The following is an 18,526-nucleotide window of genomic DNA, read 5'->3' on the forward strand; positions in this document are numbered from 1 at the left end:
TTATGGTTGAGTACATTTAACATGTTTTACTCATTGTACAAACTTCTAACAATGTTTCTCTCAAATTTAAAATGAAAATATGTTCAGTTGGAGAATGTATTTACAGAAAGTTGCAACTGGTCAAAAAACATGCACTGGTTTCAGAAAAGAACATTACAATAAAAATGTTTTAACTTAAGAGTTCATCACCATTTGGATGAATAACCCTTTATATATACAGTCTATTGAATAACCCTGATTAATGGTCACAGCTCACAGCTTTAATGAGTGTTGACATCTTTCCATCCTCTGGCTGACTTTATGATTTTTTTCATGAAATAAATATACATACTTATACATAAACTGTATATCCTACTGTGATGTGAAAACCTGAAGCATAACCTTAGATTGAGAATCTATCAATAGTAGAAGGGAGCAGGCACGGATGCAATGTTTAGAATTGAAAATAAATCTGACCTGTTGTGTAGAAAAACAATACCAGACATATGATTATTCAAGCTCAGTATTTTTATATGGAAACACATCGAAAGGAGATCTTTGAATCTTTTCCGCTGTTGCACAACTGTGTTCATTTAGGGCCACATTTAACCACAGGGTGTCAGTAGTGGTTTGTTACTATACCTGAGGATATATGAAAAAAAAGTCAGTAAAGTTTGGAACTGAATCAGAGCTAAAGGTTTAATGATTCATGTAGAACGATAAAAGAAATGAACACAAAACACATCGTTGATAAAAATGAGGCTCAACTTTCACTTTAATTACAGGTAAACTTGAGCTGAAAAGATGATTTGACAGAAAAGGATCAGCAATTATAATACAGTCATCAATTTTGGTCCAACAGAGCAATTCGAAGAAGTCACATTAAGTGAATTGTGATGAGCATTTTCATTATTATCTGACATTTGATTAATGTTTAAAGATAGATTTATTGGGAAAAGGGTCTAGACGTAACCGTCGTTAGTTGCAGGGCAAATGAGCAAAATAGCTAGGAATGAAATCATTCAATATAATAATTCAAAGGTGGCAGCAAGCAGATTTGTATGTTCAATTGATTTGAAAACAGATGATCTGCATATGCATACATCAGAATACTTTATTTATCTAGGGGGAAATTGGGGTTTATGACTGTTGCTCCATTTAAAATGATATATATATATATATATATATATATATATACGAAAGAGAAAGAAATACAAAATAAAAATAATGAAAATATTAATATAAGCATAAGATGTTAAAGTAAACAATACAATTAAATAAAGATGTATGTACATTTAATAATATTAGTATTTTAAAGCTCTGGGCATAGTCCAGTTTTTCATATTGTTACACTATATTCAATATTAAAGCACACAAAAGACCTTTATCTTTGGTAGAAAGGTGTAGTAAAAGGCATGCGACCCGTTGTAAAAGTACCATAGACAGAGAAGCAACAACACAGGTCCGTCAGTTGACCTGCTTCTAATAAAGAAGGCACTAAAAAACCTTTTAACTTCCTTTGACATCACTTTGACGTGTTAAACCACAAACAGTCAGTACTCAATAGCTGTGTCAACTGTGTCAGTATCAAGGACACTTCAGCAAAATGCAATAACGTAAAAACAGATTAAAGTTCCCACAACATCATATCAATTAAAATATTGAAAATGTCTAATCACATTTTAGCCTTCAGTACAGAATTGTGTTGTACTACTTTTTTTGGATTAAAAGCTTAACATGGTTGTATAATGTTAACCTTAGTAAGATAAGTTGTATGTTTGAAAATAAGATGATCTACTATGTCCATTTCTTCATTCAGCCTAACTACGACTGCTGTAGACATCAACTGGATATTTCTTGACATGCATTTGCTTCTTCATATTAAACGTTTTTTACTATTGAACCCAAGAAAAGATATCCCCAAAAGCATAAAGGGCCTCTTTAACTTGCAAAGCAGCTAAAGAAAAAGTGTTTTTGTCACAGAGGTTACTGCACTACAAGTCTGCAATCATTTTCTGCCGGCAACAGACTTCTAATACCGTTTTTGCATTATTCATTTGAGTTAGCTTTTACCATGCCTTCTGTAAAGAAATACTGGGAAACAGGCTCCAAATCAGAGGTGTGCTTCCCAAAAAGCAGCAGTAGTTGATCAGTAGTAGAAGTAAGTCAAAATTGTTTCCACCACCACCACTTTTATGTAGGAATTTAGTCTCCTGTTTTCAATCCCTGAAATAGCAGGCACCCACCCACTTCCTGCTGATTCATGGTGGAGTTGTGTGTGGGCTGCTTCATAGGGAACAGAAGTATCTGTGCACGGGGAAAGCAGCGAGTCCAGCCAGAGCGATGCCCAGACTGTCTCCTACACTGGCAGCAGCCATGGCAAACTCCCTGTGTGTGTCTTCAGACTGTGGACACAACAAAGAATTCAGGATGAAAACAAACTGGACATATGATGTAGAATAATGAACAAGTCAGTTGTACACAGAGCAGGGCGGTATGCTGATGCATCACCAAAAACTCTCTTAAAAGTATACTTGCCAGCAGTTTAAACCTGGAAATGTTGAGTACCCAAACAGTTTATGTTAGAAATGTATAGTGTAGGTCCTCAGCACATAGAAACTACCGGATGCTAACTTGCCTATGTTATATAATTGGCATAAGTTGTGTTACTTAGCATTAATTAGCATATGTAGACAAAAGCTAAGAAATGGCAGATTTTGAATTTTTCTGCATGTTTTTTGTAGGTTATTGAAGGATATTCAATCAATTTCAGCCAACCGGGAGTACAGATATGGCCACGTTCTGGTTCAAACTGAAATTCTTGATCCTGAAAGCTCAGATATCGATACAACATCCTCAATAACCTCCAAGACCACTCCAAAATTGTCCAAATGGGCCAAGATTTTTTTTATAGCTATTGTCTGCATACAGTATGCTAAATAACGCAACTTGTGCTAATTGCCCAACATAATGTAAGTTAGCATCTGGAAGTTTCTATGTGCTGGGGACCCGTACTATACATTTCTAACATAACACTTTGGGGAACTCAACATTTCCGGGTTCACAATAAGCAACTGGCAAATAAACTATAAAGGGTTTGAAGTGGAATAAAAAGACTTACCCCTAAACTCAATGAATTATCACAATCTACATTTTGATCAATGGTGCAGCCTACCTCCTTGCTGATGAAATAGAAGGTGTTGACGTAGGCCGCTCCGCCCAGCAGACCCTCGTAGAGGATGATGGCGAACACGGTCCAGGGATTGGGCAGGAAGTGAAAACGCACCGCCAGCAGGAGCAGCAGCGCGTTCACCACCTGGAGCACAGACAGCAGAGTCAGCAGTATGCAAACATCCACCCACAGATTAGAAGGAAAAGGATTTGTACTTGGACTGTTGTTAATATTTTAGGAAATATTTTATTCTGTGCATATTTGTGATAACAGCTGGTGATAAAGATAGGTGTGTGGTGTTTATTAACAGGTAGGTTTACACGTACGAGGAATTTGACTTGGGGTCATGGTGCATAAAAACAAGAATTAAAAACACAGATAGAGAACTAGAAAAATATTAAAAATAATAAAAAATATAATCAAATATAACAGTATTACCTTCTAAATAATAAAATATATTAACAATTCCTAAAGCAAAATTAATGGTGATCACAGCGTATTTTGTGATTAACCCTAAATTACAGGAAATTGCTTATGAAATAAAATAAATAAAAAAGATTTCCAACAGTCTTTAATTTAACAAAATAAAATGAACACAAAAGACGCAAATAAAAAAAGTGATAGCTATATTTGAAAGAGCAGTTTTCTACTGTTTTGTTCAGCAAGATAATCTCTTCATATCAACACCACTTAGTAGTTGAAGCATAAAAGCAATTACCCAAAGTAAAAAAACTAATGGCCAGCGCTAAACTAAAGGCGGCTAATAGAAAAGAATGGGAGGAATGAAAACCTCTTTAATGGTCACACATGCAGAAAACACAGCACACAAAGTGACATTTGACCTCTGCATTTAACCCATCCTAGTACTAGGAGCAGTGGGCAGCTATTGTACAGCGCCCGGGGGGATTTACTGACATATTTCATGTAGGACATTTTAAGTATTCAAATGCTAACTAATTTCCGAGTTAATGAGTCAGTCATGAACCACACTATCTGGGTTAGGCTCAATGACTCAAAACCCTGGTTCACTCGTGGACTGAAAAACGCATGCTGTAAAAAAAATGCACTCTCGGACATTTTTGAAAAGTAAAAGCACTGAAGATGAAAGTCGTTATAAATTGTATAAAAACAAATTGACTACAATCCTTAGAAACTGTGAAAAACGATACTTCTCTGAAAAATTAGAAAATGCCATAGGAGATATGGAAACCACTTGGAAGGTAATAAATAGCATAATTAAGAAGAAAAGAACTGACAACAGAAATGAATTCAAGAAATTCCAAACCGAAGGAAAAACCCCAACGGATGTTGCAAATAGCTTTAATGAGTTCTTTTCTGAAATTGGCCCCATTCTGGCGAGTAAAATCAGCCCAACTTCATCAGTGGATGATTTTCTGAAAAACTGCAACCAACAGAGTATGTTCATGAACTCAATTAAAGAAAATGAACTGCTTGATATTGTTAATACTCAACACAGTAAACAGTCCAAAGATTATTTAGGACTTAGTATGAATATTGTTAAAAAAGTTGCACCAAACATTGTAGCCCCCCTAGTAAATATATGCAATAAATCGTTCCAACAAGGTATTTTTCCCAATGAAATGAAAATCGCGAAGGTGATTCCGGTTTTCAAATCTGGTGATAAATCTAGTTTTAATAATTATAGACCGATTTCTTTACTACCACAATTCTCAAAAAACTCTTTAACAACCGTCTGGAGTCATTCCTCAGCAAATTGAATATACTATGCCCCAGCCAATATGGATTTCAGAAAAATCACTCTACTTCTTCAGCAGTAATTGAACTGGTCGAAGAAATTATCAACAACATTGAGAAAAAAAAGATTACAGCTGGTATATTCATTGACCTTGAAAAGGCTTTTGATACTGTGAACCATACCATACTGCTACACAAATTAGAACATTATCGCATAAGGGGTCAAGCCAAAGAATGGGTCAAGAGTTATCTGATAAATAGGCTACAATATGTGGATATAGACGAGGCGAAATCAAACAATCTTCCTATAACATGTGGAGTCCCTCAAGGATCAATTTTAGGTCCAAAACTGTTCCTGATTTATATTAATGACATTATCAACACCTCCGACATGTTAAAATTCATTTTGTTGGCCGATGATACCACCAGTCTCTGCTCCCATCATAATCTTGGTGATCTTGTTAAAATTGTTGATGCAGAATTAGAAGTACTATGTAACTGGTTTGCAGTTAATAAATTATCCCTTAATGTGGCCAAAACAAATTATTCAATACAAAACCTGAGAGTAGAAATGACTGTATTATGCGGATTTGCAATACTGAGATAGAGAAAGTTAGACTCATTGTTGATGAAAAACTCAACTGGAAGCACCATATCAATTATGTACAAACTAAACTGTCAAAAAAAAAAGGTATTTTGTATCGTACTAAGAACATTCTCGAGGAAAAATACTCGGAACCCTTTATAACAGTCTATTTCTCCCTTACCTTTATTACTGCTCCGAAATATAGGGAAACACGTACTCAACAAATCTACAAAAATTAATAACATCTAAAAAAAAAGTATTACGAATCGTCTGTGGTGTTGGTAAATATGAACACACAACTCCCATATTTAAAAAACTAAATCTATTCAAATGTGTTGATATAGTTAAGCTTAAAACAGTACTGATTATGCACAACATTTCCCATAACAAAATGCCTAATAACATTCAAAAGCAGTTCCAAACCACAGTCATGAAATACCCAACCAGGCATCCTAACTGGTTGTGTAGCAAGCCCTGTAGAACAACCATCAAATCACACAGCTTATCCATAATCGGAGTTAGAACGTGGAATGGACTTCACCCAGACCTTTCAAGTATTACTAGTCATCAACAATTCAAAACTAAATTAAAAACAATTATATTTGCAGATTACTCCAGCTAACAAGTATTGGATATTCCCAGTATTACTTATATATGCATTTACTTTTTTTCTTGCTCTAACTTTTATTTTTTTATTTTTTTCCAGTTTTCATTAGTTTTCTTTATACTCCTTAATTTCTATACGTTTTTGACAAAATAAATGCCATTATTATATTGATGCTAATGATGATGCACGGGAGGGCTACTCCCCATAAGCTATAGTTCAGCCCTCCCGCTTCTACTAATTTTGTTCATTTGTGTGTATGAATTATACGTTTTTGTTTTTGTATGATTTTAGTAGAATAAATAAAAAAATAAAAAATAAAAAAATATACCTATGTCAAATGGTACATCCAGAACAAATGTATAGTTGGTTGTAGATTAGTATTAAGCAGTATATAAAATGCAAATGTACCCAATAAGTGGTTACTATCAACCAATAGCTTTTTTAATATTTGACTTTGCCCTGGGTGTTTCTCCTCCCAAATTCGTTGCCACATGTGGAAATTTAAGGAATTAAAAAAATGTTGGCAGTTGACATTTTACAAATTTGTTCAAAAAGTGTGCATTTCTCACTTGGAGCAAAGAGAGAGCCCACAGTTTCCTGATCTTTATGCAGCACAGGGATGATCGAGACACCAACACACCAACCTGGTACAACGTCTGGTACCTGAACACACACACACACACACACACACACACACACACACACACACACACACACACACACACACACACACACACACACACACACACACACACACACACACACACACACACACACACACACACACACACACACACACACACACACACACACACACACACACACACACACACACACACACACACACACACACACACACACACACACACACACACACACACACACACAATGAGAATCAGGTCTATAGCCTCCTAGGCTTACACACACATAAGGGGCAAACAGTTGTCAAAAAGGAACAAAGATATAACTTTTGAATCCTTCAGAAAATATGACATTGAGGTTAACTGACCAGCGGTACTGCTCTGCATGAGACAGAAACACATTGGGGAAATACAGGAGCTCCATCTGGGAAAAGAAACGCCAACATTAGTCCGTGCTCATTATAGAGAGGAGCAGGAATCAGTTCTAAAACTCGGAAATGATTCAGCATTTTACCACATCGGGTTCCCTCGTCTTCAAGTCAACTGCTTTTGAACGTTTATAGAGTTAAAGTAGATGCTTTAACAATGCCTTAGGCTAACTCAAGCTTAAAGATCTCCTATCATGCTATTTTTAGGTATATATTATGGGTATCAGATATATAAAAATATATACAAACATGTCTATGATGTATTTCGCTCAAAATACCAAACAGATCATGCATTTTAGACATCCCTCACATCCCTCTATTTCAGTCATGGATGTATAATAAGAACTGGATACAGCGTGGGAGGCGGGGTCCCGTTCTTTCCTATGAGAGCTGCTCATTGGCGCAGGAAGACAAAATGGCCCAACTTTTGAGAGAGCGAAACGTCACAGATTACCCATCATGCCTGGCTGTCAGAGCAGAATAACCCGTATGTGCGCTCACAGAGCATGCGCCCCTTAAGCCCCGCCCCCTGAGCTCCCACTCTCGGCTCAGTAGAATGAATGGAGACAGAAAATAAATCTAGACTCGGCTTTTAGTGCATTTTAAAACTTTAAGGACCTAATGATTATAATAAGGGCTATAAAATAGTTCATATTGGGTAGTTTATTTAGTTTTTAAAAAATGATCCGCTGATTTACAGACGTTTCTTTCCCAATGTTAGTCAATGGGGGAAAGTCATTCTGGGCCCAATGACGTTACGGACTGATTGCAGTACAGCCGTTAGACGCAACGAATATTTTCATCAGAGTCCGGCGCACTTCCTGGGGGCTTGATTTCAACCCTGTTAGAGAACTGTAGGTTCGGGGTCCTTAACTTGAAAAAAAGAAAAAAGAGGAGGGGGAGCAAATGCCTGCTCAGAATTCTACGAGATACTCAGCTAAATGCTGCCGTGATTAAACACTATCATGTTCCAAACCACATCAAGGATTATATCTGAAACAGTATGGAGCTCAAATGCTTTTTCTCTTGCGGGTTTATCACAAGGTGAGTTCCTTTTTATATTTCCTGCTTCTTTACACATTCTCTCCAGTACAGCGTTAGCTCTGAGTGTCAGCGATGCTTGCTAATGTAAACAAAGACCATATTACGTCCAAAACATGTCGGGCATTGTTTCTGATAGCGATGTTTCTGATAGGTCCGTGGGCTCATTGTACCCCCGTTTTTAGAGATTTCGGTACGGAGAAAAAGAGAGAAGGTTTTGTTTTCTGACACTTTGTGAGTTCCCTGACACACCGGGGACACACACATATTTATGTATAGAAGACATACAAAAGTACATTTTGCATGATAGGTCCCCTTTAAGATATGTTAATGTTTTATCTTAGACAAAAACATAGTCTAAATACCCCACTGCTGAATGTCTGAGGCTTCTTTTTGCCATTGGTTATATATATAGCCATTACACTTTTGTAGAGCGGGCCCTTCTGATGTTAACATTCATGTCGGCAGAGAAAAACAAGTGATCACTGCACCACTCTATTAGCTATATTTTCAAAAGTTGAAATGTCATGAACCATCAATTCATACCATCTTTCAGACTACAGCACACTCATGTCGGATTTGGCCCAACAACTCAAGCTTACCAGGCCCTGGTTGATGAAATACTCAGCGAAGTAGACCAGTCCCAGCGGGAACACAAACCTCATCAGGCCCTGCTCACAGGAACAAGAGATGTTAGGGCTGATCAGAAAGATACTCATATTTAAAATGATGGGAAGATTGCTTACTCTGATGACATGAAGTTTTTCTTTAGGGGTGAGCGGTCCGCTGCTCCTGTTCCCTGTTACATTGAGGGGGACGAAAGCATGAACCAATAACATGATTCATTCATTATGAAAAGCCTCTTGAAATCTGCCTGTGTTGTCAAATAAGCGAGAAACAGCATGGTCTCAGCAACTCAGGCTGCCCATATTAGGGCTGTATGATTTTGAAAAAAGTATAACTTGCAAATATTTTGACTGATATTCCAATTGCAATATGATTTGCAATAATTGAGGGAAGGAGCATCATTTAGAAAAGAAAATTAAAATGATCATTGTGTGGATCTGTACCAAATGAGGATCGTAGCGTGAGAATGCCGTTTGTAGACCAGGACTTCTCTGCAGCAGCACAATCATGAATATAAAATCATATTAAAGATATTTGCCCTTTACCAAAACATTGTGGGATTTAGATACTTCACGGGTTTGAATTGTGATTAGCACTTGCGCATAAAGTGGTTATACATTAATTAAAACTGACAAGAAGAAGCTAATTATATCCCCTCAAGAGAAGGGAACTATTAGATCTATGTTACTATATTACAGTAATATGCATCAGGTGAAGTGGAACCAAAGGAGGTGATACTATTTGCCTCAGGAGCTGGTGGATGGCATGACCCCACAATATCTTTCTCAGCTGCTACACCCTTACACGCACAACCGCCCTCTCAGGTCAGCTGATCAACTGCTCCTGAACGTGCCCAGAACCAGGTCTAAGCTCAGAGGGGGCCGTGGTTCCCACACTGTGGAACGATCTGCCCTGCATATCAGACACACTGCCTGTTTTTAAGTCGCTTCTTAAAACCCACCTCTTCTCCTTAGCGTATTGACATCTTTTAGAGTATTGCTTTTATTGCTTTTAAATTGTCTATTGTTTTTTACTTGTACTTGTTTTATGGTGTGTGAGCTGTGTGATTTTTTTGTACGTTTTGTTTATTGGACAGTACAGCACTTTGGTCTGGAGGTTTAAAGTGCTCTATAAATAAACTATTTGGGTTATCATCTCAAAAGGTCTTAATATGTCAATGATGTGTTAGCATGTGTTTCCGCTACTCCAAAAATAATCTAAATCTGCAGGTTTAGGCCTTGTGCATCCCTTAAAAAAATAATATGTCATTAGAGTACAATAGTGTCCATTTAAAAAAACAGCAGTACAAATGGTATATTAACATTATTTTATTCTTTCTCTTTAGATAGTTTGTTTTGGTAAATATGTATAAATATGTGTTGCCATCTAATTGTGTAGCCAAGCTGAGCACTCAGAATGGAAGTTGGGTGAAACTGCTATTTTTGCAGTATCAAAAGAAGTTATTAACACATTGAGTTCAAAGTGTAAATATTAGTTTTCTCTGCAACACAGAGCGGATAACATCCAACATATCTCAGTTTCCCCGCACGAGTCCACCCACGTACATTCCTTATCACTGAAACCACTTCCTCCACACTGAGATAAACTGACGCCAATGACTTAATCTGACCTTAAATCTCACCATGAGGCCTGGTTTTTAATGTAATCACTTGTTTAAAATCAGAGGTGTGCTTATATGAAATCCCTTTCATATCGAAATGAAGTTTAAACGTTTTCCCCACTGAAACAACATGTGCTTCCTTTATTATCTGATCAAATAACAGTAATGCACTCAAAGGCCTTCCATGTGTGTAATGCACAACGGCAGCTAAACTCGTTAGTGTCATTTCAATCCCATCCACTTGAACCTTTTTGATTTGTCTGTGACATGTACCTGGGGTTGACTCTCCCTGCTCCTCTTCCTCTGAGTCATCCATCAGCTGCTGCCTCTCCTCTGACACCACCGCAGCATACTGCTTCTCTCTCCACTGAGGGAGAGTAGGTGGAGGAGCCAGCAGGAAGAAGTAGCTGGTGGGGGGGGGGAAGCAAAAGTACAAATGTTTTCATTTGAACGGTGAGAAGAACTGAGGTGATTCTGCTTTTTGGAGTTTTGACTTTCCTGTAGTGTGTTTATTTTGTTTATGTGCATTTCAATGGTGTGCAAAGGTTAACATCCCTGTGTTCCCTCCAGAAGGAGATCTCTCCCACAAACAAACAAATCATTATTTTCTCATCATTATCTACCCAAGATCTTCCTCTGATCAGTTGTTTGTAAAAAGGAAAATATATTTAAATAGTGCAATACAATATTAGGTAGAGGTAAAAAATGAAAGACCAAAGTATGGTTTACTTTTTTACTATCTCATCATCAATCAAGTGTTTATCGTGAAAATAATTGTTGTTTTGATGTTCTTGATAACTCTTTTTTTATTTACTAATTTTACCTTCAGTCAATCAATTTGAGACTATTCTAAATACATCCACTGAGATTCAAAGTTATAAAACAAACCATGAAAAGTGTAATAATGACCCACTGTCCTGTCTATCTTCAGCTGTATGAAGCAGCATATCATCTTTAAAGAATGTCAGTCTGTTATTGTGCAAATGCGTCATAATGTCTTATCAGCTCTGGAACTCCACGCTCACCTGATCAACATAGCGAACGGGACCACCATCATGATTTGGAGCGTGACCTGGGGAGGCAGGCCCACCTGGGTGAGTCCTGAGTACAGGAAGGCTCCAGCGACACCAGCTCCTCCGGTGCCTGAGCCCCAGGCGCCCAGCACATCCCTGCCGGGGGGGGGGGGGGGGGGGGGGGGGGGGGAAGAGTTGGATCACAAGGACTCCATTGGACTTTTGGATTGGATATTGGAATTTACCTTTTAGGTTCCTCTGAATAAGCTCTAACATCAGCGATTTCAGAGTGAAGCGCAAAACTAGACCTGCCCTCAACGTGTTGTGAGGTCACAGTGAACTTTGACCACACAAGTGTAATCAGTTCATCCTTGGTTAGAGGAAGTGTTTACCTGCTGAAGTACACAGTGAGGGAGAGGAAGGACAGTTCTCCCAGTCCGGCGCTGATACTGGCAAAGATCACTCCTGAAACACACAGGAGGGAGGCACAGAGCCGCCTTATGAAATTAGCTTAAAGTGAATAGTGGTATGTGTGGTTAATAGATCTAATCATGTTTCTTCCTCAAGCATTTACCCCACCACGCCTCTCTGTAACCTGCACTGAACTGCTTGATGTGCAACTGACAATTTGACACTTTAGTGGACAATACAGTTGTGTTCTTATATCATTTCAATATAAATGTCACCAGGACAGTTAATAAGCTTTAATCATGATTATTCAAGACAGTATTCAAGTATTTCCTCTGTGTCTCCCAAACATGTGACATTATTGACCCTTGTGAGGAACTGCAAACAGGGATTATGGATTAATGACATGTATTAATCCAACGTTGGCTTTTCTGCAACACCTCATTTTGAAATAGAACATTCTCACACACACTACAATTTATAAAAATAGAGCTGTGGAAAAGAGACCCGTGCTAAATGATTCGTTTCTCTGGTTTTTACTATTTAAAGTATATGTTTGAGTAAAATAATTGTTTTAGATTTATTCCAAAAAGCACTGATAAAATAGCAAGTAAAAAATAAGAATATTGTCTATCGGAGTATGTATTTGGATAAAGTAAAAAATGGTTAAAAAAACAAAAAGATGACGTGGTTTTATACTTTTAATAATGCAAAAAAAAAACAGGTTCATTCTTATTCAATACTTATTTTAACCACAACATATGTATCAAGTATAGTATACGTTTTTAATGTATTTTAATATTTGTATATAGTAAAAGAAAGTTATTACCTCAAAGATGAGTCAACAAAGACCATAAGGGCTGGACTATAGAGGACTGGAGTAAGGCCATGTTCTCTGATGAGTCACATTTGTAGCTTTTCACAAGTCTTCTAATGGTTTACCAGAGACCTGGAAAGGCAACATGTTTCACGCCCAGTGATACAGTCTGTTGAGAATTGGTGATGAGGCTTCAGCTAGGCTTGAATAAGGAGATTTGTGAAAGACATATGAACCAAGCCACATACAAGATGAACCAAGAAGACATGTTGTTTTCTTTTGCTATGCCAAACTCCCAACCCTCTGAGGGTGTTGTCAACAGACAGGTCAGTCGAGGTGTGTATGGAGGAGCAGCAGATCACGGTTTGACTAATCCCCAAACCTGCATTTACAAACCTCAGAATACCCTCTTATCAAGATAAACATTGATGGTCATGAACGGTTGTCTACATGTTTGAGGCAGGAGTGGCATAAAGTCAGCTAGAGGATGGTGACACTAATGAAAGCTGTAAACTGTCAATCAGGGTTATTGCACCAAATATTCATTATTGAACTCTTCCTTAGTTCAAATATCAGTATTGTGGTGTTTATATATATATAAAGTAATATGAACTTGTTTTTGCTCCATTATATGAGGTCTGAAAACCCATGCATACTGTATGTATATATATATATATATATATATATATTCTTTTTAAATATATTTTTGGGGCTAGATTGTGCCTTTTCTTAGAGATACAGAGGTGAAATGGGGAGATAGAGGGGATGACATTGCCTGATGGGTTCAGGAGCCATCTGGCAGCCTGATTATTGTTCTTTTGAGCAGTTTTCATTTTCTGCAAATTAATCCCTCTAGAGCAAATATTTTTATTTGGAACTATATAATAACAATATAAGAAATAAGGCCAGTTGAATCAAATATTTCCTCCACATCATGTTCTAAATGAGTGTTGTAACTCAACACTCATTTAGATTAATTTGCCTCCTTCTCTTAAACTTCTTTGCAACAGATATTAGAAGGAAATGTGTATGCACATACACACACTTAGTTATTATCAGGGCATACTGATCCTTATTTCATGATAAAACTATTAAAGTATCACATTTCATTGGAATCGTCGCAGCAGCACCCGTTCAGATAAGATTAGCTGAAACCAAGCTGACTCTTTCTGATACTCCGTTATCAGATGTTCCACTACACAACGATAAGAGCTGTGACTCAAAATAATAAGAACAGAATTTACCCAGAATGCTCATCCAAATCGCTGAGGAGAAGGACACCAGGAGGAAACTTGTGGCTGCCATCAGGGCGCAGAACAACACCCGGAAACTAGAGAAACAGGAATGAGGCAGTACATCCACAACTACTAATGTATTAAACATTACATTGTATTTAGCTGACGCTTTTATCCAAAGCGACTTACAGTAAGTACATTCGACAAGGAAGATACAACCTTGAAGTACATCAGGTTTCATAGAGCCAAACATTTCAAGTGCTACTCAACTGGCTTTAGATACACCAGTCCTTTATTAGTATATAAGTGCTCAAACATTTAAACATGTACAAACATATAAACATGCTTTTGTTTGGACAATGTGCTCCTATGAACAGCCAATCGGATGTATAGCCAGCACAACTTGTACTAGAACGACTCCACTTTCATACGCTTCCATCAATCAAACTGAATACTTTTATATATAAGACCACGGGAAAATGGTATGAAGAGAGTTGAGTGAAAACAGTAGCACGGTGAAAGCCACTGGGAAATGTTTAGTAAATGACATCAATGGTGCTAAATGTATCAATAAAACAGGTTAGAAGGACCCTAACCAGGTTAGAAGGACCCCAACCATCAGCAGCAGCCTAACCCTTTTTCATCTGTGTAACTCAGGACTAATATCAGAGTATACTAATACACTGTACCAGCTGGAATATACACTACATGTTAGATTGTTTTTGATATCTTCCTTTTGTCTTTCAATTGCACATTCATTCTTCAATGTCTTATTTCTATATAAATACATTTATTTTATCTTCTTGATTTAATTTCTCATATTTATAAAAATATTTGTATATTTTATTTTTTATTTTACATGACTTAATTTAACTTCTTGTGTTTTTATAAATGTATTTATTTGATCTTTTTTTATTTCATATTCTTACTTTAAATCCTTATTTCAATATAAATATTTCATTATATATTTGTTATTGATCTTTTATTTGATTTCCTTCTAAAAGGAATAAACATTGAAATGAAGTGTTGGGGATATGAATTCAACATGGAACAACTGTTGACATTATCCAGGGTACAGGCAAATGTATCTTGAATGTATTTGAACTCAACTGAGCGACACCACTAAAGGTTTGTGTCCAGCACTGTTCACCCTGGACTTTGACGGACAGGTACACAAGTGTCTTACCCATAAGGCAGTTTGTGGATGACACAGGGAGCCGCCAGCTTGATGATGAGCGTTGGGAGGATGTCCGCTAACAGCACAGCCTGAGGAGGACAGCGTCTTTGAAATCAATTGGGTTTTTATGTCACATTGTTGCAATTATGTGGGATATCTTTTATGGTTTTTCAATACTATGAATGTGTGGCGATATATACTGTATGTTTTCTATGTGTGTAACAACGGCTTTGTTTCTCTGATTGTCAGATGAGTTTCAGTACCTCTTCACTCATCTCACTTCCTGTTTGTCCACACACACACACACACACACACACACACACACACACACACACACACACACACACACACACACACACACACACACACACACACACACACACACCACACACACACACACACACACACACACACACACACACACACACACACACACACACCACACACACACACACACACACACACACACACACACACACACACACACACACACACACACACACACACACAAAGTCACAGAAACATAAAACACACACTTGTTATCAATAACAGCAGCCTTGTTGTTCCACAGCTCGAATGCTTGCTGCACCCGTTATGCTTTTGGGATGAATGCAAAGTGATAATGATAATAGTTTAAAAATCCTTATTGAATATGTTGGCACAGGAGAGCTTGTGGTGTAGTGACTGTGTTTACCGCAGTAGAAACAGGGTTACAGTCGTAGGGGCTGCTGCTGCTGTTCCCAGCCTGGACATCCACAGTCAGCGGGGATGGAGTCTACATATAACACAAGGGAATCATTTTGTGTTCATAAGGAGATACAGCTTCAAGGCATTGGCAATAACAAGACTCAGTGCAAATACTGAAATACTGATTGAACTGCTCACAGGTGAGGTGGCGTTCGCTGACTCTTGCTTTTTGAGGATGTCGTGTGCGGCGCTCAGCATTACCACATAGGCAAAGTTGTTGCACAACCCGAGGAGCCTGGGAGGATAACAGAAGAAGAGTTACATCATAATAATAATGCAGGGTAAGCACATTCACATGCATCAAGAACACACAGCTGAGCCACTGGTTGGTGGAAAAAGATGGTGGTGTTTAAAAGAGTAACTCCTGAATAAAAAGAAAAGACCAAAATATACCGTGCTCTAGTGTACAATCAGTGTTGTAGAGGAGTGACCTATATGCAGGAGTTCATAGGGATTTAAGTAGTATTTCATACTTTTTTGCCATTCATTTAACCACAATATTATTAATTCTGCATCATTAAAGGAAAGGAATGATGTGTCTTTTTATTTTTTGTTTAGAATTCGTTCTCTACCTGCACACCTTTCCTTTCAATCACATCTTGTTCAATAAACAGTCAAATAAATGTTAAACCTGTTCCTACTGTCTTTCAATTTAAATTTGATTTGAAAACTCAATGAATTGGCATTTTACTGACATTTTGATATCATATTCTGTTATAATCTCATATAACATCTACATTGATCATTTGATCATTTTTCCGAAGCAGATTGCATCACTTTGGTAAGTAGCTTCAGTTAACCCTTAAGAAGCTTTGCTGTAGTCTACCTGTGTGAAGATATATGAATAAAGAATATAAACATTTATATGTACAGATATAAAACAACAATTCCATTACATGTGTCCACAATGATGCCGAGTGCAAAGAGGGATGCAACAGGTTGGGGATGATGAATGTAACTTAACCCTTAGATGCATAAGTGGGTCTCTTTTGACCCAGTGAGGTATCTTTGTAATTACATTTTTTTATCATTTCATATTCCAGCTATTCCTCAAAAAACATGTTTTGGATATCATGCCATTCAAATGTTAATTTCAAATTGTATACATTTTAAGAAATTGTAGTTTTTGTATTACTAGCCCAAGCTTCCATAAGTGGGTCAAAAATGACCAGCATGCGAATTATGGAATTTATTTTGTAATAGTGTTTATTTCGTTAGACTTTCAGCTTTTGCAAACATTCACCAGAATCCAGTCCAGTTCCGCCATTTTGAGCAGCTGCCTGTGAACACACAGACACATGACTTTAGCCACTCATACAGCATATCAGTCTGTTTGCCAGCTCATAGAGTCCTATTGTGAATCAAGAAATGTTGAGTAATGTATAGTGTGGGTCCCCAGCACATAGAAACTGCCGGATGCTAACTTTCATATGTTGGGCAATTTGCAATGTGGACTACAGTTCAAGTTTGGGATATTTCTGGTTTGGTTTTGGAGGTTATTGAGGATGCTGATTCCATTTCTGTTCCAGTTTGAACCAGAACGTGGCAATATTTATACTCTCTGTTGGCTGATGTTTGCTGAATTTTGTGTCGATTTGAAAAGATCTAGGGGACTCTGGATCGTTGGAATTCGGCATATTGCTTATTTATTTGTAAAAAAATCCAATGTCCACAGTAGAGATAATAATGTCATCTTGTGCTCTCTATATCCAATGCTCGCAACATTACTCATGGTAGTCAAAATCAGTCCAGCGAGAGTATACATATTTCCACTTTCTGGTTCAAATTGCAATGTTTGATCCTGAAAATGTCAACAATTTCAATATCCTCAATAACTTCCAAAACCACTTCAAAATTCTAAATTGGCCAAGCCATTTTAAAACTATGTCTGCATATGCTTATGCAACTAATACTAATTGTGCAAATTGCCCGACATATGCAAGTTAGCATCCAGCAGTTTCTATGTGATGGGGACCCGTAGGCCTACTAGTACATCTCTAACATACAAATTTAACCCACCGTTACTGTCAGAGCGCTGCGCCGGGTCTGCGTTAACGCTGGCCGCCTGCTCCATGGTACCGAACCGGAGGAGAGGTATCACACCGACGTTACCGGACGCCAGGCTACCAACAGTTAACGTTACCGGGCTAACGCTGTTAATGTTACCGTGCTAAAGTTTTTACCGGACTGACGTTGCTAAAGTTCCTAGGATAAGCATCGTAGACTGCGGCTCACGAGCTGTGACGATATATATTTAAAAAGCGCGAGCTGGTTTCATTTTGTAAACTTTGACGACGTCCCGTCACATGAAACGCGGTGTTTCATAAAAATAACTCCCAGTGGAAACAAAACTATCTAAAATCGTTCCCATGCAGTGACGCTATTCAGCATAGGCTACATACTGAGCTTGTAGTATAAGACAATAATACTTTCAAAGTGAAATGTTAAACCAACTTGATTAGCGAATAAGCCACGACGCTGAAGTTGGCTTCCGATTCAGAGCATCCGATTCGGCAGAAAGTTAAGGGACATTTAATATACAGCGCTGAGCGAACAATCCTCCGTGTTTGAACCTCTTAAATCGCTGCATAGCCGATTTATTTGGACTGGATTATCCCAGAGAGTCTAAAGATTCTTTATAACCCAGTTTCAGATTTGTGAAACCTTTATTCTATTTGTGAAAATACAAAAAAGGGAGATTTCAGTGCTTT

General features: G+C 37.7%; 1 protein-coding gene across 1 annotated transcript; it reads right to left on the reverse strand.

Moving 5' to 3' along the window:
• Window positions 1-726: 726 nt before the first annotated feature.
• cln3 (CLN3 lysosomal/endosomal transmembrane protein, battenin) lies at window positions 727-18,261 on the reverse strand. Its single transcript, XM_079644928.1, has 15 exons — window positions 17,835-18,261; window positions 17,059-17,095; window positions 15,954-16,050; window positions 15,763-15,843; window positions 15,078-15,157; window positions 13,901-13,986; window positions 11,824-11,896; window positions 11,444-11,587; window positions 10,692-10,825; window positions 8,917-8,969; window positions 8,773-8,841; window positions 7,070-7,125; window positions 6,630-6,723; window positions 3,155-3,295; window positions 727-2,384 (listed from the first exon to the last, which is right to left on the reverse strand). The coding sequence occupies exons 1-15, from the start codon at window positions 17,887-17,889 to the stop codon at window positions 2,268-2,270; spliced, it is 1,317 nt and encodes a 438-aa protein (XP_079501054.1). The 5' UTR covers window positions 17,890-18,261; the 3' UTR covers window positions 727-2,267.
• Between the last annotated feature and the right edge of the window lie 265 nt (window positions 18,262-18,526).

Source organism: Notothenia rossii, assembly GCF_949606895.1.
Source record: "Notothenia rossii genome assembly, chromosome: 8".
NCBI lineage: Eukaryota > Metazoa > Chordata > Actinopteri > Perciformes > Nototheniidae > Notothenia > Notothenia rossii.

Bases quoted from the DNA above. Each gene is read 5' to 3' on its own strand.
- cln3 (XM_079644928.1), bottom strand. From the start codon at position 17,889: ATGGAGCAGGCGGCCAGCGTTAACGCAGACCCGGCGCAGCGCTCTGAC. The intron at 6,724-7,069 runs GTCAGTTAACCT...GTGTGTGTTCAG, and splicing joins CATGCAGAGCAGTACCGCTG to GTACCAGACGTTGTACCAGG. The intron at 2,385-3,154 runs GTAGGCTGCACC...TTGTGTCCACAG, and splicing joins TCTATTTCATCAGCAAGGAG to TCTGAAGACACACACAGGGA.